At 39.5% G+C, this 23735-nt stretch overlaps 1 protein-coding gene across 1 annotated transcript in view; it reads right to left on the reverse strand.

Moving 5' to 3' along the window:
- Nucleotides 1-5546: 5546 nt before the first annotated feature.
- uhrf1 (ubiquitin-like with PHD and ring finger domains 1) overlaps nt 5547-23735 on the reverse strand; it is a 42893-nt gene continuing 24704 nt past the window's right edge. Inside the window, exons 7-16 of the mRNA XM_080212891.1 lie at nt 22449-22572; nt 21807-21914; nt 19972-20076; nt 17005-17111; nt 15938-16100; nt 13149-13286; nt 12845-12959; nt 11041-11201; nt 10737-10835; nt 5547-6707 (exon numbers count right to left, since the gene is read on the reverse strand). Coding sequence (XP_080069017.1) covers nt 6561-6707; nt 10737-10835; nt 11041-11201; nt 12845-12959; nt 13149-13286; nt 15938-16100; nt 17005-17111; nt 19972-20076; nt 21807-21914; nt 22449-22572 — 1267 coding nt within the window. The 3' untranslated portion in view covers nt 5547-6560. The remainder of the gene's footprint in view (nt 6708-10736; nt 10836-11040; nt 11202-12844; nt 12960-13148; nt 13287-15937; nt 16101-17004; nt 17112-19971; nt 20077-21806; nt 21915-22448; nt 22573-23735) is intronic.

Consider the following 23735-nt stretch of genomic DNA (forward strand, 5'->3'; position numbering starts at 1 on the left):
ATTCAGCAAGATCATAGCTGATAAAGTTGTGGTCTCAATTTCACACTCCTACTCATCCCATAACTGTTGACTCCTTTGTAGATCAAAGATCTGTCTAACTGAGCCTTAAATATACATAATGACCTAACCTCCACTAAGCTCTGATGTAAATCATCAGTAGTTGAGGCTTCAGTATTGATACCTGTGGCATCATATTAGTCAGTTCTAAACCTGAAAATACCTATTTATTTCAAATGTTTTATGTTCCTTCTTTTGAAGTTTACACTTCAAAAATGAAATCTTCATTTCCACACGTTTCACAATTTCAGCAAATATTTGTTTACCCTTTTGTTTTTCAATTCGTTTTCAAGCCTATGAATCTTTCTATTCAGCCAAACAACTACTTGAGTTCCATTGTATTTATTTCAGAGTTATCTACAGAATCTTTATATAAACTTAACAACTTCACCTGGGCATTCAGTTCATTCATGGTCATCAATCGCTCCTTCACTACTTTCAATTCACTTGTTAGATTCTTAACGTGTTTCTTAAGTTTTCCTTATCTGCTTTCAAATTCAGGATTTGCTCTTCCATACAGCACATCTCATCTTTCACACTTGTCATGATGTGGAGATTCTGGCATTGGACTGGGGTGGGCACAGTATGAAGTCTCACAACAACAGGTTAAAGTCCAACAGATTTATGAGATAGGACTCACGTGGTGGAGCAGCGCTCTGAAAGCTTGTGCTACCAAATATACCTGTTGAACTTTAACCTGGTTTCATGCTCATCAGATTAGACTGAAGTTCAAGAATTTCATTGCTCTTTTCACTGTTTTGGTTGGTCAAATGCAGAATTAACAACTATTCTGATTCATCAGCAAGTTAATTTTCTATACCAGCATTGCCATCATGCTGCTCATGTTAGCATTGAAACTTGTTTCTGAATTTTCCTTTTGCTGATTGTGAGCTTGAAGAGTAGCACAGAGCAATTTTACTTCTGCTAATGGTTTCTGAGGGTCTTCATGCTCCTTTATGACAGCTTCTATTTTCTATTGCAACTGTTCAACATTTTCTTAACATCCAAAGGTGCTTGATTTTCATTTCATTTTTCAACCACTCAATGGTTCTCAGTAAGTTTGACATCCAATGTGTTTTCTTCTGGTTCCTTGAAATTCAGCAGATTCGCATTTTCCAATTTTATTTATGGCTTCTTTCTCCACCTGTAGTAGAGGTTTGGCTTTGTCCTTTGTTTTGGTTTCATTGTTGACCAGGTCTATCTTCAGTGAAGACAAATTGTTTTGGCTCTAATCATGCATTAGTATCCACTCACAGCTTTGAAAGCTGTATAGTTTTTCCTTTCAATGATTCCTATTTTCCATCCAGGTAGTTCTTTATCTTTTCAATCTCTTTCTTGTACCTTTTGGCTTCCTCCAGGAATATGGAACTTGAGTCTTCTCTAACAACTGTTCTTCAGTTCATTCAGAATAACATTAAATTCATTTTGCTTCTTTTTGTATATTTTCCAGAGGAACAAACTGTGATGAGGAATCCCTGAAGCATGTAAAAATCCTTCAACTGGTTTTCCTTTCCTTTGCAGGGCTCAATTATTTTGTCTTGCGTTTTCTTGTATTTCAAGTCTCCTTGATTTTCTTTCTGCTGTTCAAGGCAGTCTTCACTTCAACATGCTGCTGAAGAGTTATGTACTCCTTTTGCAGTTAATCTTGAAGGACAACCAGAATGCTCTTCAGTGCATCACTACTGATCGTTCCAATGAAGTTTTTTTCTGCAGTAATATTCAACATGTTTTGGTCCTCACGTTTTTCCAGGGTCACATATTGACTATTCAAAGAGTATTTTGAAGCAGCTACTTCTGAGTACCTTTTCTGCCTGTTGTTCCTGGTTGAGTTTTTCCAATTCAGCATTGCTTTGAACATTTTCCCGTGGAATAGCTTAATTTTCTTTTTGCAGGCTGTTTCTTTTTAGGGTACATCAGACAACTTTCCTTCATTCATAGCCATCTGCTCCCTCCACATTGCCACCTGCAGTTGGAGTTCAGATACTGTATTTGCATTTTCAAAAGCATTCTCATGTTAAGCCTTTCAATTGCTTCTCATTCTTTTTTCCTCTGGCACTTTAGAAATAATGTGAAGGGCTTGAGAGAGGACACAGGAATATAGGTTGAAGCAAGGGACTTCAATTATGTTGTTAGATTGGAGATGGAGTTCTTAAACAAGAGATCGAGATTTGATAGTGTTCAAATTCATGAGTGGTCTAGATTTGGGAGGGGGGGTGCGAACTATCCTCATTGGGGATGGGGCAAGAACCAAAGACATCGATCTAACGTGAATGGCAAAAGAATCAATGCAATCATGAGAAAAACCTTTTTACACTTCAAGGAATTAGAATCTGGAATGCACTGCTTGAGAGCTTGGTGAAAACAAGATTGTTGCGGCTTTTGAAAGGGAATTGAACAAGTACCTTGAAAATTTTGCGAAACTCAGATAAAGGGAAAAGGAAAGGGATTAACTGAGTTGCTCTTGCGGAGTGTTTACAGACATACGTTGAATAACTTGTGTGTTTTAACCATTGTATAAATTTATCATATTTCCCCTATAAACTTCATCCCTTGCTGCCTTTAACTGCTCCTGCAGCCCTATAATCCATTTCTGTCCCCTTCCAGATTCTTTCATTACATTATTGGTGAATATACATTCAGCAGCCAGGACCAAAACTCTTGAATTCTTCTGTAAACCACTCTGCTCCTCATCCTTTAACATGTTCCTTAAAACCTACCTCTTTAACCAAGCACACAACCATCTATCCTAATATCTGCTTATGTGGTTTGATCTCAAATTTTTTTTGGGCAATTTGCTGTGAACCACCTTGGCATTTTAGTAAATTAGGATGCTAAATGAATGCAAAGGCACAAAATGCTTTTTTAAAAAATCCAAGCTCTATGAAATAATTTCAAGTGTAAAATCTTGCAACAGATATCACATGACTGCATCCTTTCAAAGCAAATGAAACCATTTATCAGAAATAGGAGGCCTTTCATCCCTCAAGTTTATTCATGCTTGATTTGATCCTGGCCTCAACTCCACATTCCTAGCTGCTACCCATAACCCTCAACTCCCTTTGAATTCAAGAATCTGTCTCAGCCTTGAATATATTCAATAACCCAGATTTCACAACTCTCTGGGACAGAATTCCAAAGATTTATGACCTTCAGGAGAAATTCCTCAATCTTAAATTGCAGGCTTGGGCAGTACGGTGGCACAGTGGTTAGCACTGCTGCCTCAGTGCCAGGGACTCAGGTTCAATTCCTGGCTTGGGTCACTGTCTGTGTGGGTTTCATCCCACAATCCAAAGGTGTGTGGGTTCCGTTGATTGGCAATGCTAAATTGGCCCAGTGTCGGGGTTAGTAGGGTAAATAAATAGGGTTATAGGGATAGGGATCTGGGTGGGATTGTGGTCGGTGCAGACTTGATAGGCCAAATGGCCTCATTCTGCAGAGATTCTATGATTCTTTATTCTGAAACAATGCACTCTAATTCTAAATACCCCCACAAGGGGAACATCTGGTGGAATTAAATTCACACCCCCTCCCCACCCCCAAGTTTGGAGACAGTGGCAATTAATTGTGGACAGCCTTCCCAACTCGGACCCTTACATGAGCCTTGTATTCAACTAGCGACAGGTGGGAGAGTAGAAGTACAGGAAGAACAAAAATTTTTTGGTCGAGGGATCAGGCCTTTGAAGTGGGGATGTGCTGAAAGCTACCCACTGCCCTTACCTCTGATTGTCCCATCCCACCCTCACTGCACTGGTGGGTGCAATCGCCAACATCATCTGCTGCTGCCAGCAAAGCTGCTGGTCAATCACTCGCTGTAGGAAGGGGGTGAGGCAGGATTTGCACACGTGAGGTCCTCAGTCCCAGAAAAGGCCCAATAGTGGTCACTTAAATGTCTAGTATCAGTGGGAGAAATTAAGCTCTGCCATTCCATCCATACTGTTAATGCCCCTCAGAATCCTGTCTCAGTAAGATTACCTAATTTTTCTAAAATCCAATAGGCTCATCCTGCTCAACCTTTTCCCATCAACTTAACTGACCCTCGTTAAATTCCATCCAATACAAGTATATCCTTCCATAAATAAGGAGACCAATAAATGAGTCCAAATGCATACACTGTACTCAAGATATGGTCTCATCAATGTAGCAAAATTCCCTACCTTTATAGTCCATCACCCATTGTATTGGAGGCCAATGTTACATTTGCCTTCCTAATTCCTTACTGTACCTGCACGCTAACTTTGTGTTTCATGAGGCACTCTGTTGAGTCCAAATGTTGTCATTCAGTATATTTGATATTGTATTCAATACTGTCTGGAGTGATAATGATGTTTGCGTTTCGCTCCATGAGTTCTCTGGGTATGGTCCTTCTGCCACCACAGGAAATCACAATCATTTCCAACTTTCCACTTAATGTGGGATTAACTGAGCTCAGTAGGATCTGTTGAAATGGCAAGTTACAACACTCAACCCAGGAAGGAACATCGAGAAATATTCACAATCTGTTCAACTAGAACGATATTTGACCCATTTGTTGCATCTCCACAATTGAAAGCAGCATTTGATACAAAACATCTCAAAATGTCTTATTCTATTAAAGATGTGCGTGCAAAAAAAGTCAGTCTATAGTACCTGTTCCAACAGACACCAAAAGGGTGGTATCTGTTTAACTTTGAACCAATGGGTTGAGAGATTGGGGAAACCACACTTATGTTATTACCTCAATTCTATGTCTTTTGTTAGCCGGAGTGCCAATTGATCCACCATAATAGCCTTTTGGATCATGGGTGGAACAAGAAAATAAATGGCAGGATGCCAAATGCTATACAATATACACCTGAGGCCATAGAGTCAGGATAAGGCTCACATCAGACTTGGTCAAGGTACCTTTCAAAGTCAAAGCTACCATCTAGTCTCAATTCATGCTTGAGCATGTAACTTTGCCATCAGGTAGCAGCAAGCTGGAAGTAGTGAATGACAGTCATAGTAAAAAAAAATTGTTCAGCCAAAAAGAGTATACTTTCTTTCCATAGTTTAAATGGACAGAGAGCAAGTCTGTTTGATATCTTATGAGAAACTCAGCACGTGGTGCACCAAACATATTGTGATAAAATGCAGTATAGGTTTGTAATGGTCCCAGCAAGATCCAATCTCTACTGCAGTATGAAGCAGATGACGTATTGCAGTTGAGGTGAAGCACATCTTATCCTGGCAACACTTGTGCATGACCTAAGAATGGCTCCAAAGACAACGTGTCCTGTTCCATCCAGAGTGGCCTCAAGAGAGGAAATGCATTTTTATATTGTATAGGTTTAGATATCCAGTAAGATAATGACAGCTTAGATGTCCAACATAAACTGCAACAACCAATATATTACAGTTTAAAATGAAGATTACAAAACACTACATCCATGTTGCAATATATATTTTATATATATATTTGATACTAGCTACAGGACACCTTACGGACTCTCACACAAAATAAAAGTCACAAATGAAAAGCAAGAAACTTTATTTTAAGGCAGCATATAGACACAGCATATACCAAGTGGAACATTTCCATGGAAATTCACAAAGTTCCACAGCCTAGCACCCTTAAAGAATATTTTATAAAAGGAATTAAACAAATTAGATTATGTCCAGTCTAACTCCATAAAAGCCTAAATCTGATGTATGCAATGATGTCCATGCAATGTTGAGGTACCATACTGCATCCTTTGGTATTGCCATTAGAGAAAGAGGGTGCCTGTGTGAAAAGTTAATTTACAAGTACAAACATGTAGATTGCAGGTCCCCTTTTACCCAGGTTACATCCCCTTTCGCAATTTCAATTAATAAAGGATTGCTTTTCACAGTTAACCAGGGTAGGAAAAGACCAATAACAGTTCAATAAGCATCAATAAATGAGGAAAAATGTGTACATTTCTGAATTACAAATCACAAATAAGAGGTTATTGTTCTATAAAAAATAACAGCATCAAAAAACCTGCATATTCCCTGTTAAAATAACTGATAAATCAATCTGCACAGCTAAGTTTGTCAACCAATGTGCTATTTGCAGTTTAAAAATCAGTGCTAGGAAGTCGCTCACAGCCCAGCCTTCAACAAGACCAAGGCACTTATGTGATGGCTTAATTTAACAAGCAAAGAGAATCAAGGCTGACTAGACAGGCAGTGTTCAGCTGTACCTACACTGGCCAAAGAAAATCCCAGAAAATTATCCCCACTTTGAGGTAGTATTTTTTTTTATTTTTTTCCCCCGCAGTGTTACACCAATAACATTGGTCTGCACATCTAGACAAGCTCCTAGACTAAAAACAAAACAAAATAAGCACAAAGATTTTGAAGTTCATACGTGCTACACAGAAAGATTGGGGAATGGGAAGTCAGCTACCCTGGATTCATTAGTCAATTTGCCCTCCAGTCAAGTTACACAGGCCAGAATGCCTATGCTCTTAAAAAGAAAAGTCAGCAACCAAGAAGCAAGAAATAATCTTAAGACGAAGGCATCACCGTCCATTACCATATCCTGGAAATAGTTGGGTTAGAAGAGTCTGCAGACATTTGTTGACTGTCAAACTGCAGTTTTTGCCAATGTCATAGCGGCAAGCAGGACAGGTATACACATCAGCCTTGAAGGAACGTTGTAAGCAGCTCTGGGGAAAGAGAAAGAATCCATAAGCAAACTGTTTTTGCAAAGCATTGTCAACCAAATCCCTAATGGATTTTAAATAACTCCAAGTAAATAAAGGAGATTTAATATCCTATAAAGCTCAAGATTTACTTAGGTGAAATCTAACTGGTTGCTAGATACTACACAACCCGAAATTGCAAGAAATAATCTTAAAGCGAACCCAAGGAAAAAAAGCTTCCCAACAGAGCTAGAATTTTTTTGCTCAGCCAGGGCTGAATGTTAGACATGTGGGGAGACTACAGAGCAAATGGAAGAAACCAAGAGATAGGACGGTGAGATTGAGTTGGTGTACATATGGATCTCCAGCAGTTTCTTCTCCCATCCTTGTTACCCCATAATTCTACCTTGGCTCCCTCTTGCTCCTCAAACTACATGCACCCCTCATCATTATTATCATGGCAAGAATGGACTCAGTTGCGATACACAGAAAGGTACCCAACTTTCCACATCTTTTTAAATACAACGACCTGTTTTCACACTAACTGTAAATCATAATGTAGACAGCTACAATTGCCTCAAACTAAAGATCTTCAGCCCCTGCAACAAATGCCACATCACCAGTTACATCCCAGGATCTCACCACTGGCTCAAGTTCAGCAGAGAAGTAAATGGGAGGTTTGGAAAACAGCTCTGAAATGTTAGGAATATGACAAGAGGGTACGCTATATATTGTGGTATTCTGCAGTAGGCTATTGGCAGCCAAGCCCTTTCAAATCCCCATCTGATAACCAAGTGCAGTTACCAGTGCAAAACCAAATGCACTCCTGCATCATAACTGCTCTCCACAAGGCAAGCTGTCATGCTTTCAATACTCCAGCTGCAACTCAAGTTTAGACTTCCTTTCACAGTATACTCATCTGTGTACTATTTGGCCAACTGAGTTAGAGCTACATTTATAGCTCAACTGCTCACACTGAACTCATTTCATTGCACTATCCAGTTTCAGTTGAAGTTCTAAACAGCTCACAGCACCCCAATTTTGGAAAGCAACTTTTCACAAAAATACAACTCAATGTCACTTGTGACATTAAGGAAATATATGTATATCTGCAAGTTTTTGATCACCGCACTTACGCAAGGATATTTTGGCCTTGGAGGGAGTGCAGAGGTTTACTAGGTTGATACCGGAGTTGAGGGGGTTGAGCTATGAGGAGAGGCTGAATAAACTAGGCTTGTACTCGTTAGAATTTAGAAGAATGAGGGGAGATCTCATTGAGACATATAAGATGATGAATGGGATGGTGGATAGGATAGAGGTGGAGAGACTCTTCCCGCTCAGAAAGGACAGTAGGACTAGGGGGCACAGCCTCAAGATGGGGGGGGGGGGGGGGGGGGGGGGGGCAGTTTAGAACGGAGTTGAGGAGGAACTTCTTCACTCAAAGGGTGGTGAATCTCTGGAATTCTCTGCCCGTTGAAGTGGTGGAGGCTGCCTCGCTAAATATATTTAAGACGCGGGTTGATGGGTTTTTGATAAGCGAGGGGATTAAGGGTTATGGGGAGAGGGCGGGAATGTGGAACTGAGCCATGACAGATCAGTCATGATCTTATTGAATGGCGGTGCAGGCTCGAAGGGCTGGATGGCCTACTCCTGCTCCTATTTCTTATGTTCTTATGTTCAAAGTCTCCAGAAACCAAATTTGGAATATTCAGTCATCTGTCTGGACTGGTCAATTAAAGGCATGTGTCTATTGGTGGCGCTTGGCACATAGAAGCACATGGGCCGCATAGAGGAGTGGGAAGGATAAGGTACATGTCAGCAGATTGATGGAGAAAATAAAAACAGGAAAAGCCCAACAACAGTTGCCACGACTCAAGATAATTTCCTTGGGACAAAAGGAAGGAATGAGATGGAGCTAATAATGGAATGCAGAGCTGGCACCATGGAACCAATGGATGGAATCAGAATCACTACAGTGCAGAAGGAGTCCATTTGGCCCATCGAGTCTGCATCAACCACGATCCCACTCAGGCCCTGTTCCCATAAGCACACATATTTATCCTGCTGCTTCCCTGACACTAAGGGTCGTTACCATGGCCAATCAACCTAACCTACACATCTTTGGACTGTGGGAAGAAATCGGAGCACCTAGGGGAAACCCATGCAGACACGGGGAGAATATGCAAACTCCACACAAATAGTGACCCAAGGCCAGAACTGAATCCGGGTCCCTGGCACTGTGAGACATCAGTGCTAATCACTGTGCCACCATGCCACCCCTATTGGACAGAATTTAAGTGAGGCAAAATGGTGAGGATAATTATTTGATATAATTTCTAATCCAAAACCTAGTCTTGATGCTGAAAATGAAGATTCACTGGAATGGAATGGATGAGTTTTATGAAAACTCTATTGAATTAGAAGAATGCATCAGCTTTGATATTATGCACAAAGTTGAAGAAGATGATGGCAATGATGGATGCCTCCCTAAGTTTCTTAAATAGTCTACCTCCAACGGGGATGTCACTGCACAAACCCAACATCAAGGAAGGAATTGTTATAATGTTTCAATTTTTGTAGCAACATGAAAAGGAATTGCAGGGTTATAAGGAAAGGCAAGTGGGGTTAGTTACGGCAATATGGATGCAACAGACCAAATAGTGTTTCTGCGCTGTAACCATTGCATGAAAATTGGTATTTGGGAAGCTGATGGCTTTCATAATGTACACTAAACTGTAACCGGAAGTTTTCCTGGGGGAGAAAAGAAGTGTTCATTTCCCAAGTAAAACTGAGCCCATCACATGAAAACTTTTATCTTTTCACAGAACAAAGAACAATACAGCACAGGAACAGGCCCAGGCCCTTGGACCCTCCAAGCCTGCACCAGTCATGTGTTCCATTTGCATTCCGTTTCCAGGCCCTCCAAGCCTGCACCAATCATGTGACTATCCGTTTGTATCCCTCTATTCCCAGTCTGTTCATGTGGCTATCTAGATAAGTCTTAAATGATCCTAGCGTGTCTGCCTCAACCACCTTGCTTGGTAGTGCATTCCAGGCCCCCACCACCCTCTGTGTAAAATACGTCCCCCACATATTTGTATTGAACCTTGCACCCCCCCACCCCCTTACCTTGAACTTGTGACCCCTTGTGTTTGTCACTTATGACCAGGGAAAAAGCTTCCAACTGTTCACCCTATCTATGCCCTTCATAATTTTATAAACTTCTATTAGGTCACCCCTCAACCTCCGTCTTTCAAGGGAGAACAACCCTAGTTTACTCAATCTCACCTCATAGCTAATATCCTCCATACCAGGCAACATCCTGGTAAACCTTTTCTGCACTCTCTCCAAAGCCTCCACGTCCTTCTGGTAGTGTGGCAACCAGAATTGGATGCAGTATTCCAAATGTGGCTTAACCAACATTCTATATAACTGCAACATCATATACCAACTTTTATACTCTATGTCCCATCCAATAAAGGCAAGCATGCCATTATGCCTTCCTCACTACCTTTTAGGACCTGTGGACTTGCACACCCAGATCCTTCTGTGTTTGTACTCCTGATGGTTCTGCCATTTATTGTATAGCTCCCCCCACATTAGATCTACCAAAATGCATCACTTTGCATTTATCTAGATTAAATGCCATCTGCCATTTCTCCATCCAATTTTCCAGCCTATATCCTGCTGTACTCTCTGACAACATTCATCACTATCCACAACTCCAACAATCTTTGTGTCGTCCGCAAACAGGTCCCAGTACAGAGCCCTGCGGACCACTAGTCACAAAACTCAGAAGGAAACAGTTCCCAATCAGACTTTCATATAGTCACAAGACTTGACTCTTCCAATTCCCTTTATGTGGCTTTCCTAAGAGTGAGAAGTTTTAAATCTGTTAAAGACTTTGGTGAAAGGATAAGTAGAAATTTTGAATATAATGCAGCATAGCTGCAATAAGTGTGTGTGTTGCAGGTCTTTACTATTTACACATATAATTCAGTATAGTGAAAACGGTTAAAGATTAGTTTTGCAGTGTGAGGTTGGTTTACTTACTTTACAGACATTATGTTGACAGTCTGTTGTAATTGGCTGGAATACTACCTCCTGGCAACAAATGCACAAGAATGTTTCCTCCAATTTTGACAGGAATTTCTAGAGAAACAAATTTCAAATTATCTTCATAACATTGACAAATCATCTCTATCAGATCCCCCAAGCCTTTCTTCCTTATAATGAATTCTAGTGGAACTTAAGATGTTACAGCTACCAGTACTTACAGATGACTATTCAACCTAAAAATCTGCTCTAGCATCCTGTGTACAATAGCCCCACAGTCAGAGGAAAATGTGCAACTTACTGGACCATCCTTAAGGGACAGCAGTGCTTCATCCCAAACTTTCTTGTTAACTTCATCCTCTTTTATGAGTTTTTTCTGCTCTGCTGTTAGTTTGAATGCTTCCACTTTTGGCTTCTTGGGAGTGCCTTTTGGCGACGGGGTTGGTGAAAACCTATCTTCATCTGAAAAGGCATTAAAGAATGCAAATATTGACATCAAAATATAGGACCTAGTCTGTAAGACATCACAAAAAAAACATTTGATTTTGTTCAAAATCTTGCAATATGACCACTTTTTTCACAATGAATTTGATGATGGTTGCATAGACTGCATATTGGAGTTACTATTAAAAGGGCTGTGCAATTCTTTTTGCTGGTTACTTTTTCATTTTTGGGCCTAACAAAAACTAATGCCTCCACTCTGGCGTGGAGTGAAGTCAGGCATTAAAATGGGGCCACACTGGGAAAATGCAGGAAGTGTTTGGGAAGCGCCATATTAGATTATTACGCCCCAGTGATTATTTTCTAAATGACTACATGACAAGTACACTGCACACAACTTCATCAGCAATTTGCCACAGCCTGAGAAACTTGCAATATTGGTCCTTTACCCAATATTAACTGAAAAGCTCAATCCCAATCAAAAATCTTTATAAACCTCATATCAAATCATTAGATTCATCACTATTCCAACCTATTTTAATTTTCTGTTTTGTAGGCATCAGGTTTAACCAGTAAAACTGATTCTTAAAGTTATAAGCATCCATAGTATTTTAGGTTTGTGGCAATCACAGAATTCAACATTTGTTTGTGAAAATGCTCTTCCTTTTAAGAGTTGGCGTCATGCTGAAAATGAGGGAGGGATGTGGAAAAGAAGCTACAGAAGAACCTATAAAGGCGTTACCGCATTTTTCAATTCCAACATTACACAACAAAGAATGACAGGATCAAGTTCACATTTGTCATCATTCACATTCAAATTACTCATTTTAGCAGGTTATTTTTTCAAAAGAAAGAAAGATAGCACTGTGGAGCGCCCATGCTCAAACTGCTTCAGAATGACACTGGGAGACTGCAAATTCCCAAATTGTGCATACATGCAAAGAATATTGGGATTTATCTGAGATTGAAGACGTGGAGAAGTCTAGTCTTCAGAATATTTTTCTGCATTATCAACCACTTATTATACGTTTTATAAAAGGTGGTCACAATGGCCTAAGCTACTAAAATGATTAATTTATGCACCTGGATTCCTAGCACAGAAACAACACTACCTCATTTAGTATCCCTTAAAAGGAAATGGAATCTTGAGAATACAATGCTGGCCATTGCAGATTTGTTTTAATGCAAGTTTCTCACTTTCTTTCCAATTCCTCTCTTCCCTTAACCAATCTCAAATTCAAGCGATCAATTCTTTGGAGTCAGTAAGGTAACCTCATTCATAATTGATCAATGGAAGACTCCATTTTGTTTAATTCTCCCAAGTTATCCCATCACAGTTTTAAATTCAGTGAGATGAACAAAGTTTTTTTTTAAATCGTCCAAATAAAACTCATGTTTCCTACAGATCTCTACTTTTAAAAAAATGTCAATGCAGTGGCCCCACTTACAGCAAGTATTGTTAAGAATAACTTATATTCAGCAATTCTCAACTATGCTTGGTCTTGTCGGTTCTCCAGTGAACTTAATTCAGATGCAAAACACGCACAAGTATTTCGCAGAAATACCGACAGAAGTGCTGTACCAGGTTAAACCATACAATATTCACCATGGGAAAACATTCCAATAGTTTGGAGTTCTCCAGCTTTAGAATAAAATCTACAGACCTGCATCGGATTTTCGTTTCCTTTTGCTTGGTGTTGGCTCAGGATCATCATCTCGCTTTTTATTCTCCTTCTCTTTTTCTTTATTGGCAACAGAATCAAGGTAACCTTCAGGATACTGTCATAAAAGATTAGTTAATGCCACATATTACACAAAGAAAACAACACTGACAAATCACATCTTAGTCTAATTGAATTTGTCGTCAATGCTGAAAACACCAGGCAACATCAATTTGAGAACACAAGTTTGGTTGTACACCAATCCATTAGATCATCAGGCAAACAATTTAAAATAAAAGGTGGTTACCTGCATAGTCAACCCTAGCTTTTTCATTCTCTCTTTGCCATCTCTGGTCCATGGTGCTGGTTCTTCATCATCCCTTTTCAATAGATACCTCCATACCAAGAAACCAGACTTCCCCTTCTCAGGCCAATATTTCACCACCTAGTTCCAAGATACAAAGGGAGATAGAAGCCAAAGACAAAACAAATTTTGTAACTAAGAACTATAGCACTTTTTATAACCTACAGTGAATGCTATTGTTTCCAAGTACTTCAAATGAGTGGATTAGACTTCATGATGGAAGCATTAGTTTTTCCTTTATCTTTTATTATAAAGACAATGGATCAATGTTATTGTCTTTAGTGTCAATGACAAACTGTTCCAATGTCATCTACTTCATCCATTTGTGATAAATCAGACAGTTTTGACCAAGATGAACTTCCAACCAAATAACTGTAACATCACCAAGATCATCTATTTCCACCTCTAACATTGCCCATCTCCAATTTGTCTCAGCTGATGAGAAGCTCAAACCCTCATCCCATGTCTTGATTACAATTTGACTATTCCCATGCACAACTAGCTGACCTGCCACATTCCATCCTTTAAACGTCATCCAAAACTCTACAACTCGTACCATATTTTGTTCACCTATCACCCTGTGCTCACTTACCTAAATTGGCCCCCAAATAAGCAACGTTTGTGGTTTAAAATTCTCATCTTTGCTTTCAAATCCTTCTTTATAATCGTCACCAGTTCTGTAACTTTCCAAAACATCTGTTCCTCGAATTCCAGCCTCTTGACCATCTCGATTTTAATTGCTTCAACTTGGTGGTTATGCTTTCACTGCCCTGCCACTTAGGCTCAAGATTCCTCCTTGTCTGACTCTACTTGCTTTCCTCCCTTAAAGGCATGCTTCAAAACCGATCTCTTTGACCAATCTTTTGGTCATCTGACCCAATAGTTCCTTCTCGGCTCGGTGTCATACTTTCTTTCATAATGCTCCTGTGAAGCACCTTGGGGCTTTTTATTACATTAAAAGTACAAATTGCTGTTACATTCATAAGAATTTTTAATTACTGGAACTGGTCTCTCCATTTAAATGGCAGTGGCCACAATTACCAAAATAATTTAAGCTTTGCTTCTAATTCATATTTACACCCTATTTTACAAGGTTTGCTAAAACAGAAGGAAAATTGAAAGTTTTCTACCAAAATAAATGTTTACATCGTCAATGATTCAATCATGTTCAACATTCCTGGTTAGTCAATAAAGTTAAGCAGTGACTAAAGCACTACCCAGTGCTTTAAAACCAAAGATTTTAGCATACAAATGTTCAGCAAAACTGCTCCCCACCCCTAATTTTAGACATTCCCCAAGGAAGAGGCTTTCAGACCAAGGATACAGAACAGTCCGAAAGGGTGCTCTAATCTGTTGTGACCTATAAGGAGTTTGGCCATACTGGGGACAGAGGAGAAAAAACATTTGCCTAAAGCATGCCAGATCTTTTAAAGGAGCTACTGCCAAACGGGTGGGTGGGGAAGGAGGGGAAGAGATAAAATGCAGTTAAATTTCCGCATGGTGCTTGTGAACTGTGCTCTCTGAATGCCAGTTGCCAGATTTCCTCCCAGTCTGCAGTAATGCTTAAAGATGTCCTGCCCGCCTGGCTGTCTTACACAGAGCAATATTTGATCTCAAAACTGCCTTTTGTGACATACACGCTTCAATCCCTCCTCATCCAACACTCGTGCTGTAGCATCTTGACTGACAAGGCTGCACTTTGTAGATAGCTGGGGCAGGCAGAGCCCCCTCTGCCAGAATCAGCGTTATGCTCTTTTGAAAGTGTTAAGAAACATAGAAAATAGAAGCAGGAGTAGGCCATTCAACCATTCGCGCCTGCTCCACCTTTCATTTTGATCATGGCTGAGCATTAAATTCAATATCCTGATCGACTATATCTAATTTCTTCCTAAAATCAGTTAAGATTGCTTAATATTTCAAATATGCCTCTGCAGATTAGAAAAAAATTAAGACAGAATTCCATAATTCCAAAGTTTTATCAAATGGTAGAAATTTCATATCCTTGACACCAATTACTCACGATAACTCAAGCAAGTTGGTTTGATTTCTTTCCCATCCCTCCCTTCCTCACATCAGTTACAGTTCAGGTCAAGTGCACTTCACAAAGCAATGAAAGTTATCAATTCAAATACTTGTTCAATCACATGCATTTTGCTTAAATGTAATGTGCTGAAAAAAATAATACTGGGGGAACATCTGGTACTTCAATAATGCAGTAATTGTTACAAATTTTTAAAAATAGCAGTGGGTCCTAGCGGGTGTTCACATGTTCTAATGGATCCTGGAGCATGAGATAAATAAAATGAAAATTGATACCCTTATTTCTGTTAATCTAGAGTGATTTAAAGACAAGAATCAGCCAAATTGCAGAAGGTCATTATGGACAATTCAGATAAAGATGATTTTGATGGATCTACGCAAATAAGACCGACAGCAGCAAAGCTGAGAAGGTCCTGGAGAAACTCATCATTTGTTGAAGATTGTACCTACAGAGCTCTGGCTCAGTATGTGCTACTGTTGAATGAGAATCAGTGCCAAAAATCCTTGAGAAGGAGCTGGAATTCTACTGGAGAAAGATCGACCCTTAAGGGCTTTATGGTGGCAATTGGTACCTTTTATGCTGAGTGGGCTGCCTGATAATCAAACGCACTCACCTTTGTTGTATCTGCCATTTAATGTGACCATTAATTTATGTTTAATACAAGTTATGCTTTTCGTTATCCAGTACACACCTTATAAATTCCATCATAACGGTTTCCTTCCTCCGGTGCATATTTGCTATGTTTACGGCCTTTGGCACTTCTCACAACCCTGACTGATTTTCCAGCTCTCCAATCTTTAGCATCAGCTCCCACTTTGTCATTAATGGGAGCATTACAGTTCAGAGCCAGAGCCCTGCAATAGAAAGTGAATTTCCATTTACTAGTAAACACCACATTTATACACACCAATGCAATATTTAACTAAAATGTATACTTCTAAAATAAGCCGGGCGGCACGGTAGCACAGTGGTTAGCACTGCTGCTTCACAGCTCCAGTGTCCTGGGTTCGATTCCTGGCTCAGGTCACTGTGTGGAGTTTACATATTCTCCTCATGTCTGCATGGGTTTCCTCCTGCAGTCCAAAGATGTGCAGGTTAGGTTGATTGGCCACGTTAAGAAATTGCCCATTATTGTCCAGGGGTGCATAGGTTAGAGGGATTAATGGGTATATGTAGGAATATGGGGGTAGGGCCTGGGTGGGATTGTGTTCAGTGCAGACTTGATAGGCTGAAGGGCCTCTTTTCTGCACTGCAGGGCTCTATGATATACGTCCAGTAGTATACGGGAACGTACAAGACGTTTGTTAGACAAGCTCACATCTTTAAAATGGGAAAGATCAGTGCATGCTTACAGCAATGGGTAAACTAATCTGCAATTGAGAATTTAGCATGGCAAGATTATGAACATGTACCAAATTGAAGTACATATTTAAGAAAAAGCATTAATACAAGACATTGATTATCAAACATCTAATTTCATATTAAAACAAAGCACATGTTCCAAGAATAAGATCAGTATACACCTCTGAATCAAATCCCTTACACAGACAATTAACTGCCTGACAAATTCACCAGTAGACAAAGTTCAGAACAGATTTCAGATCAACTATCTCAAACCCAGCTCCACAAATGCACAATTGCAGTGCAAAAAATTCAGTGTTGTTCATAATTATCTTCAGTAAATAATGGCAAAAGTAAATGCATTTCTCGAAGCAAAACCAGTTTTCCTTTATTTTAAAAAATGTTAAAAGGACCAACCTATTCATGTTGGTCAGTTTCTGATCACATGATTGTTCTGCTGTACGCTTGTTTCCAGAAAGGTCACGCCCACCACTTCCTGTATAGGTGAAGTCACCGCCATGATCCTGTAAAAGGGGTTCAATTGTCATTTGCATCTTTTTGAAGAGTTCTTAATTTTTCTAAATTAATTTTCCATAGTTTTAATATTTCCAAGGAAGTAGAATCAAGATACATTGACCAACAGTCACTTTGAGAACATTTACCAAACAAGGTATGTTGGATGCCTTGTAAGGATTGTTTACGCTCAATTAAAATCCAATATCCATTCCTCCGCCCGTATCAGCTCCCAACTGCAAAGCAATCTCACCAAGGTTTATGCCAATCATATCTTTTTGTTATTAGATTATATTTAATTATTAAACATGCATACAGTAATACTTGAAAATTACCAGAGTACATAATGTAGGATACTATTCAAAGTTGATCCAAAGATCAGTATTCCAATATCAGGCAAATGGCTGCAATAGCAATGAAGCCTATTACATACTTGCACAAATGTATTCAGAATTTTCTATCAATAATGTACCTCAGTCTGACAATTACATATTCACACGATGCAATTGCTTATATAAAATTAGGGATGCAGCGACTTGGTGGTATTGTCACTGCACTAGTACCCCAGAGACCAAGGGCAATGCTCTGGGGACCTGGGTTCAAATCCCAGCATGGTAGATTGTGAAATCCGAATCCAATAAAAATACTTGGAATAAAAAGTCTAATGATAACCATGAAGCCATTGTTGTTCACAAATGTTACAGGGAAGGAAATCTACCATCCTTGTCTACATGTGACTTCATATCTACAACAATGCGGTTGACTCATAAATGCCCTGTTGTATCAACATTAAAAAGTCTCAAAAGGGATGAAATCGGACAATCCACTGGGACCACCAGAGATATCAACGACCCTACACAATCCTCCTTACTAACAGCTGGGGCTTGTACCAAAATTGGGAGATCTGTCCCACAAGTAACAGCCTGACAAAGACATACGTACGGAATTATACTGTTCAATGTCCCAGGCATCACCATATTCATCCTCCCATCAGCAGGACAGACCCAGCACAGTGGGATGCAGTTAAAAGGAAGCTTCTCTGGAAGCCCTCAGCATTGACTCTGGACCCCATGAAGTCTCATATCATCAGGTTAAGCAAGAGTAAGGAAACCTCCTGCTAATTAATCGAGTCCTAAAGGATGTGGATGCTGGACTGCGTCTGCAGCAAGGGACCCAACAAGGGGGAAGGCATACTTGACTCCATCCATGGGCAGATGCACCTATGCATGACAGCATTACAGAAGTGCCAGGAAATGGTAGCTCCGACTAAGAGATAATTTAATCATCCCTCTTGAAATTGAGCTGGACCAAATCACATAAATACTCTGGCTACAAGAACCAGTCAGAGATTGGGAATGCTGTAGCAGGCAAATCAGGTATTGACATCCCAAAGCTTTTTATACCACCCTCAAGACAGATATGTGTTGCAATAATTTCCACTTGCTTGGATGAGTGAAGTGTCAATAACACTCGAAGCTCAACACCATTCAGGACATTCACTTTATCATTCATATCCTCTACCACTTGTACAGTGACAGCAATGTGCATTATCTACAAGGTGCATTACAACTTGCTAGAGATCATTCAACAGTATCTTCTAAACCCACAGCCTCTATCACCTAGAGCAAATGCAGCAGATGCATGGGAACACAACACCTGCAAATTCCCTTCAAACCATACACCACTGAGTTAGAACTATGTTGCCATTTCTTCACAGTCACAAGCTGAGTCTTCCTAACAGCACTAAGCGTACCTGTGGATGGACGCAGCAATTCAAGACTGCTGATCTTGAATTCTTCTAAAGGGTAATTAGGGATGGGTAAGACATGCTGCCACATATCACAAGAAATATAAAAACTACATCCTCAGAGTAAGTCAGTCTCTGCTCACCCATTAAAGTTGTCACATTTAGTTCATATTTCCTCACTTTTTCAACTTCAGTTCTCTACATTAAAGTTTAAGCTACCACGTATGCATCTGTTGAGCATTTCACCAGTCTATGTGCTCCTGAAGTCTTTTATTGTCACTCTTGCCACTTCGTCATCTGCAAAGTTTGAAATCATGCTCTTGGATATCAAAATCCAGCTGACGAATAAAATTCAATAGCATCAACACCGTTCCAATTCCAGTATTGATATACATTGTATACTTCCCAAGGCTAAAAAATCGTTCATTACTACTCTGCTTTCTGTCCCTGATCCTATTTCGTATACACACTGCTCCTGTCCCTGTAGTGCCATAAATTTGTTAACAAAACTAAAGCCAATTATGCAATATTTCATCAAGTATCTTTTGAAGATATTGTATAACGTCAATCACACCACCCGCATCAACCTTCTGTTACTTCAAAGAACTATCAAATACTTTTTATGCCAAATAATTTTAATAGTAGAATGCCTTGGTTATTTTTGGTTAACAAAGCCGTTCACTCCTTGTGTAAACCATATAGCAATTTTTTGAAAACCTCCATAGGCTTGGTTAGCAGGGAATGCTGCAACCTTTATGTTAATCAAACCAGATCCAACAGAATTATAACTTTAAACACGAGTGAGTGTGAGTATGAATGAGAGCACGAAAGTGTGTTTATTCCTGCCTGAAAGGACTGGTGGAATCAATCTACAGTAACTTTCGAGTGGGAATTAGAGTACATCTGAAGAGGGATATTTTGCAGTGGTATGGGGAAGGAACAGAGGAATGGGACTAATTGGATTGCTCTCTCAAAGAGCCAGGACAGCCACAAATGAGCCAAATGGCCAATGTCATTATCCTCAAATTCTAGATGTCTATTTTATCAAAATTATATTTCTAAGAACGCACAAAGTTGAAATAGATTCAGATCTCCAGCCCGAAACACAAATGTATCCTACTCACCACATCATCTTCATAACCACCTGCAAGCACAAGGGAATATGCTCCATCATTACTTCGACCATGAATTCCTGCAACGTGTGGCCTATGAACTCCCGATTCACTCACCTTCAAATAGAGGAATCAAGTAAGATGGTCAATAAAATAAATGTCCACAGCAGAGCAAACATTTGAACAAAAATAATTTTAATAAATTTCCTTGCCTATAATTACACAATTTAACACAGCAAACCCCTGCCAGGAAGACAGGCGAGTGGTGTTACTGGGTTCAATAATATCATTTTGAAGTACACACGACACCCTGTCTTTCCTTAGTACTGTTAAAATCAAATTCTTCACGCATTATGCCACCCTACATTTCAAATTTGATAACATCTCAAGTCATAAACATAGTATATGGAAGGAATAGTGGCTAGCACTGCTGCCTCTCAGTGCCAGTGATCAGGTTCGACTCCAAGCTTGGGTCACTGTCTGTGTGAAGTTTGCATGCTCACCCGTGTCTGCATAGGTTTCCTCAGGATGCTCCAGTTTCCTCCCACATGCCAAAGATGTGTGGGTTAGGTTGATTGGCCATGCTAAATTGCCCTCTTACTGTTGGGGTGGCTAGTAGGATAAATACACAGGGCTATGGGGACAGGATCTGGGTGGGATTGTTGTTGGTGCAGACTTGATGGGCCAAATGGCCTCCTTTTGCACTATCAGGATTCTATATTAGGATAACAAAACATTGCAAGAAAATACTTCCTCTAGTTGTCTTAGCAATAACTAGACAGTATCATTAAATGTAAGCTTGAAAAAGACTAATTCATAGAAAATCTACAACGGAGAATGCAATATGGCCCTCCATGCCCATGGTGATTGGCAGACGATTATTCAGCTTAACCACCTTCCTGCACTAAATCTGTAGCCTTGTAGGTCAAGGGTCTTCAAGCAGACATTCAAGTACATTTTGCAGGTGGTGGGAATGTCTGCCCACTGCTAACTTTTTAGGCAGTGTTCCAGTTCCTCACCACTACCTGAGGTAAAATATTTCCTCATCTTCCTCTTAATCTGTCAAATACGATCCTTAGATTTGACTTCCCCCTAAGATAAACAACTCATTCCTATTATTCTTGTCAGATCCCTCAATTTTATCCAACAGTTAAGTCACCCTTCTCTGTTCCAAGAAAATAAGTACATCCTAACCAACCTTTCCTTAATTAAAACATTCCAATTCAGGAAAAATTATTGTAAATCACTCCTGGATCATTTCCAGTGTAATTACATTGTTCCTTTAATGTGGTGACTGGAACTGTACACTATACTTAAGCTAGAGTTGCACATAATTTCATCTCAACCTAAAACAACAAAAGAACGGAAATACTCAACAAATCAGGCAGCATCTGTGGAGAGAGAAACAGCATTAACATTTCATCAGCTGGTTACATGGAGCCTTGTCAAAAGTCTCATTATAATGTCCATGTAGGTACTAGTCTAATTCTTTTCGTACAGTGCATTAATTGTAGAAACATCCATGTTTTGTATGCACCAAGGACAGATAACGAGGAGCTAATTTCCCATTAGCTTGACCTTAGCTAGTACATTCTAGATCCACACTTCACCACCCCACCAAACACATCACATACTGGCAAAGCAAGATCTAATAACAAGGTTGTTAATGATCTGTCCACTGGATATAATCAGCTGCTGTGCTCGGTAAGAGAAACACACTGTTGACTTTCATCTAGGAAGAGAAAATAGAGCTGTTCGTGTCAAACAAATCAACCAAAACATGCTTTAATTCAATATCCCAGCCTATTTCATCTAACCAAAAAAATGCAAATAAAGGGCATGCATACCTGGACCCTGAATTTCCACTGAGTACCCACAGGAACACCAGGAATAGGCCCATAATGGTTAGAGGGCACAATTGTGCATTCTTTTGTGCGACCTACACAGGCCATTCCCTGGAATAAACCATTAAAAAAATTAATGGAGTGACAATATAACTGGAAGCATTCTACCCTGCCTAATACATAAAAGGGCCACAAAGGCATGAGAATGTTCTGACTGTAGATTTACTGGATAGTAGTAAATACAGCTAAGATGTAGACATTACACAAAACAAGATAATTAGAACAGAGACAAGATCAGAGCTAGGATTGTACTTAACAGGCATATCTATAGGTACCAATTTTAAATAGCTTTTACAATGTCTCCTACAGTTTTTAAGGGCTAAATTGGAGTGTAGCATTGTCAACTTCAGGTTTTTAAGAATACCACTTCCGAAAAAAATTCAGTGCCAGTAAATTATGGGTTAACAAGTTTATCCAGCACTAAAATTTCACTTTCAACTTCAAACATCAGACTGAGCTGGAGAAATATCCTGAGAATAGTTTACCTCCCTTCCATTCCTACCTTCTTTAAAACCGCAACAAACATTTGAAATATAGTCGCTTCAATCTTCTGACCCCACCCATAACCATTTGAAATTTACTTACCTTGCCCCAATCTCTCTGGCAAGCAGAGTTAGCAGAAGCCATCTTAGCTTTCTTTTTGCTCTCTTTCAGTTTCTCACCAGCTAGCACCACTTCATTAGCATCATTTTTGCAGAGAGGGCAATACCTGTGAACAGGCCCCCATGACACATTATAAATTGGCTAACAAGATTAGTTACAATCTGTAACAGAGCTACAAAAACATGACAAAAAAAACTTTCTCTGGGGCAGTGAAAAAAATTGGTAGAGGTTAAAAACGAGGCACTTAAACTGTCAAATATAAAGCCCTGCTTCAACACTGCTCTTGAATGTTATTTGGTTGCATGTTTTCCACCTTGATCTATATATCTCAAATTCTTAAAATCCTGCAAAATTTTTCTCAATATGTTAATATCCAGCTGCTTGGCAAAATGCCTTTCAGGGGGGGTTGAAATACTTTTACCCCAAAAATGGGTTTCTTCCATTTAAATAAAAACAAATTTTCAATTAAAAAAAGTTCCTTCATCAGAATAATTGAGACTGTAAGATGGATTTATAGCTTTAAAAAATAGGATATTCTGCATTATTAATGTTCAGTTATGTAGAAATGCATTCTTAAAAGTCATACCCCTTAACTCTGGGTTTTTCCCTGCATCTTACAGATTTGACTTGCAAGTTAAGGACATAATAAAAATATTTTCATTAAGTCAGAAATGCATCTTAATTGAAAACCTTTACAGATAATTACCTTCCTGCTATTTTTAGTCAAATAATGTGCAGCAAGCACTTTATTCAATGGTTACTTGAAACGTGATGGTGTTGTTGAATAGATTTCATCCATTATTATTTGTATTACAGAACAATAGCAGAAACTACCAGTTCTGTAATTGCCTTTGCTGCAATGCAAGTGAAATCCTCCATGTTTAATTGTACATTTGCAATTCCTTGAAAGTCACAACGCAATGCTATTTTCTGGCTGACACATTTCCCCCTGCCTGGGGAATACCCGCAGGCTGCAGCTAGAGAAAAAAATAGCAGTTAACATTTACAACTCTATTCTGATGCAGCCTATTCCATAAGTGCCGGAAAAAGATCACCAAGTAGGTTTCAGTGCTGTCTAAATTGGCTTGGTGCTAACATTGAACAGTAAATGGCACTATAGGATAACAATCCAAATACTGTTAGCAAAAACTGTAGCACAGCAGATGTGTTCCTGGAGTTATAATTCAGGTGCTAGGACAAGTAATCCTGCGACAAATTCAAATCCTGCAACCGCAGCTGTGATTTAAATACTTGGTTAAATAGATCTGG

Source organism: Carcharhinus amblyrhynchos, chromosome 26 (assembly GCF_965287045.1).
Source record: "Carcharhinus amblyrhynchos chromosome 26, sCarAmb.v2.hapA, whole genome shotgun sequence".
Lineage (NCBI taxonomy): Eukaryota > Metazoa > Chordata > Chondrichthyes > Carcharhiniformes > Carcharhinidae > Carcharhinus > Carcharhinus amblyrhynchos.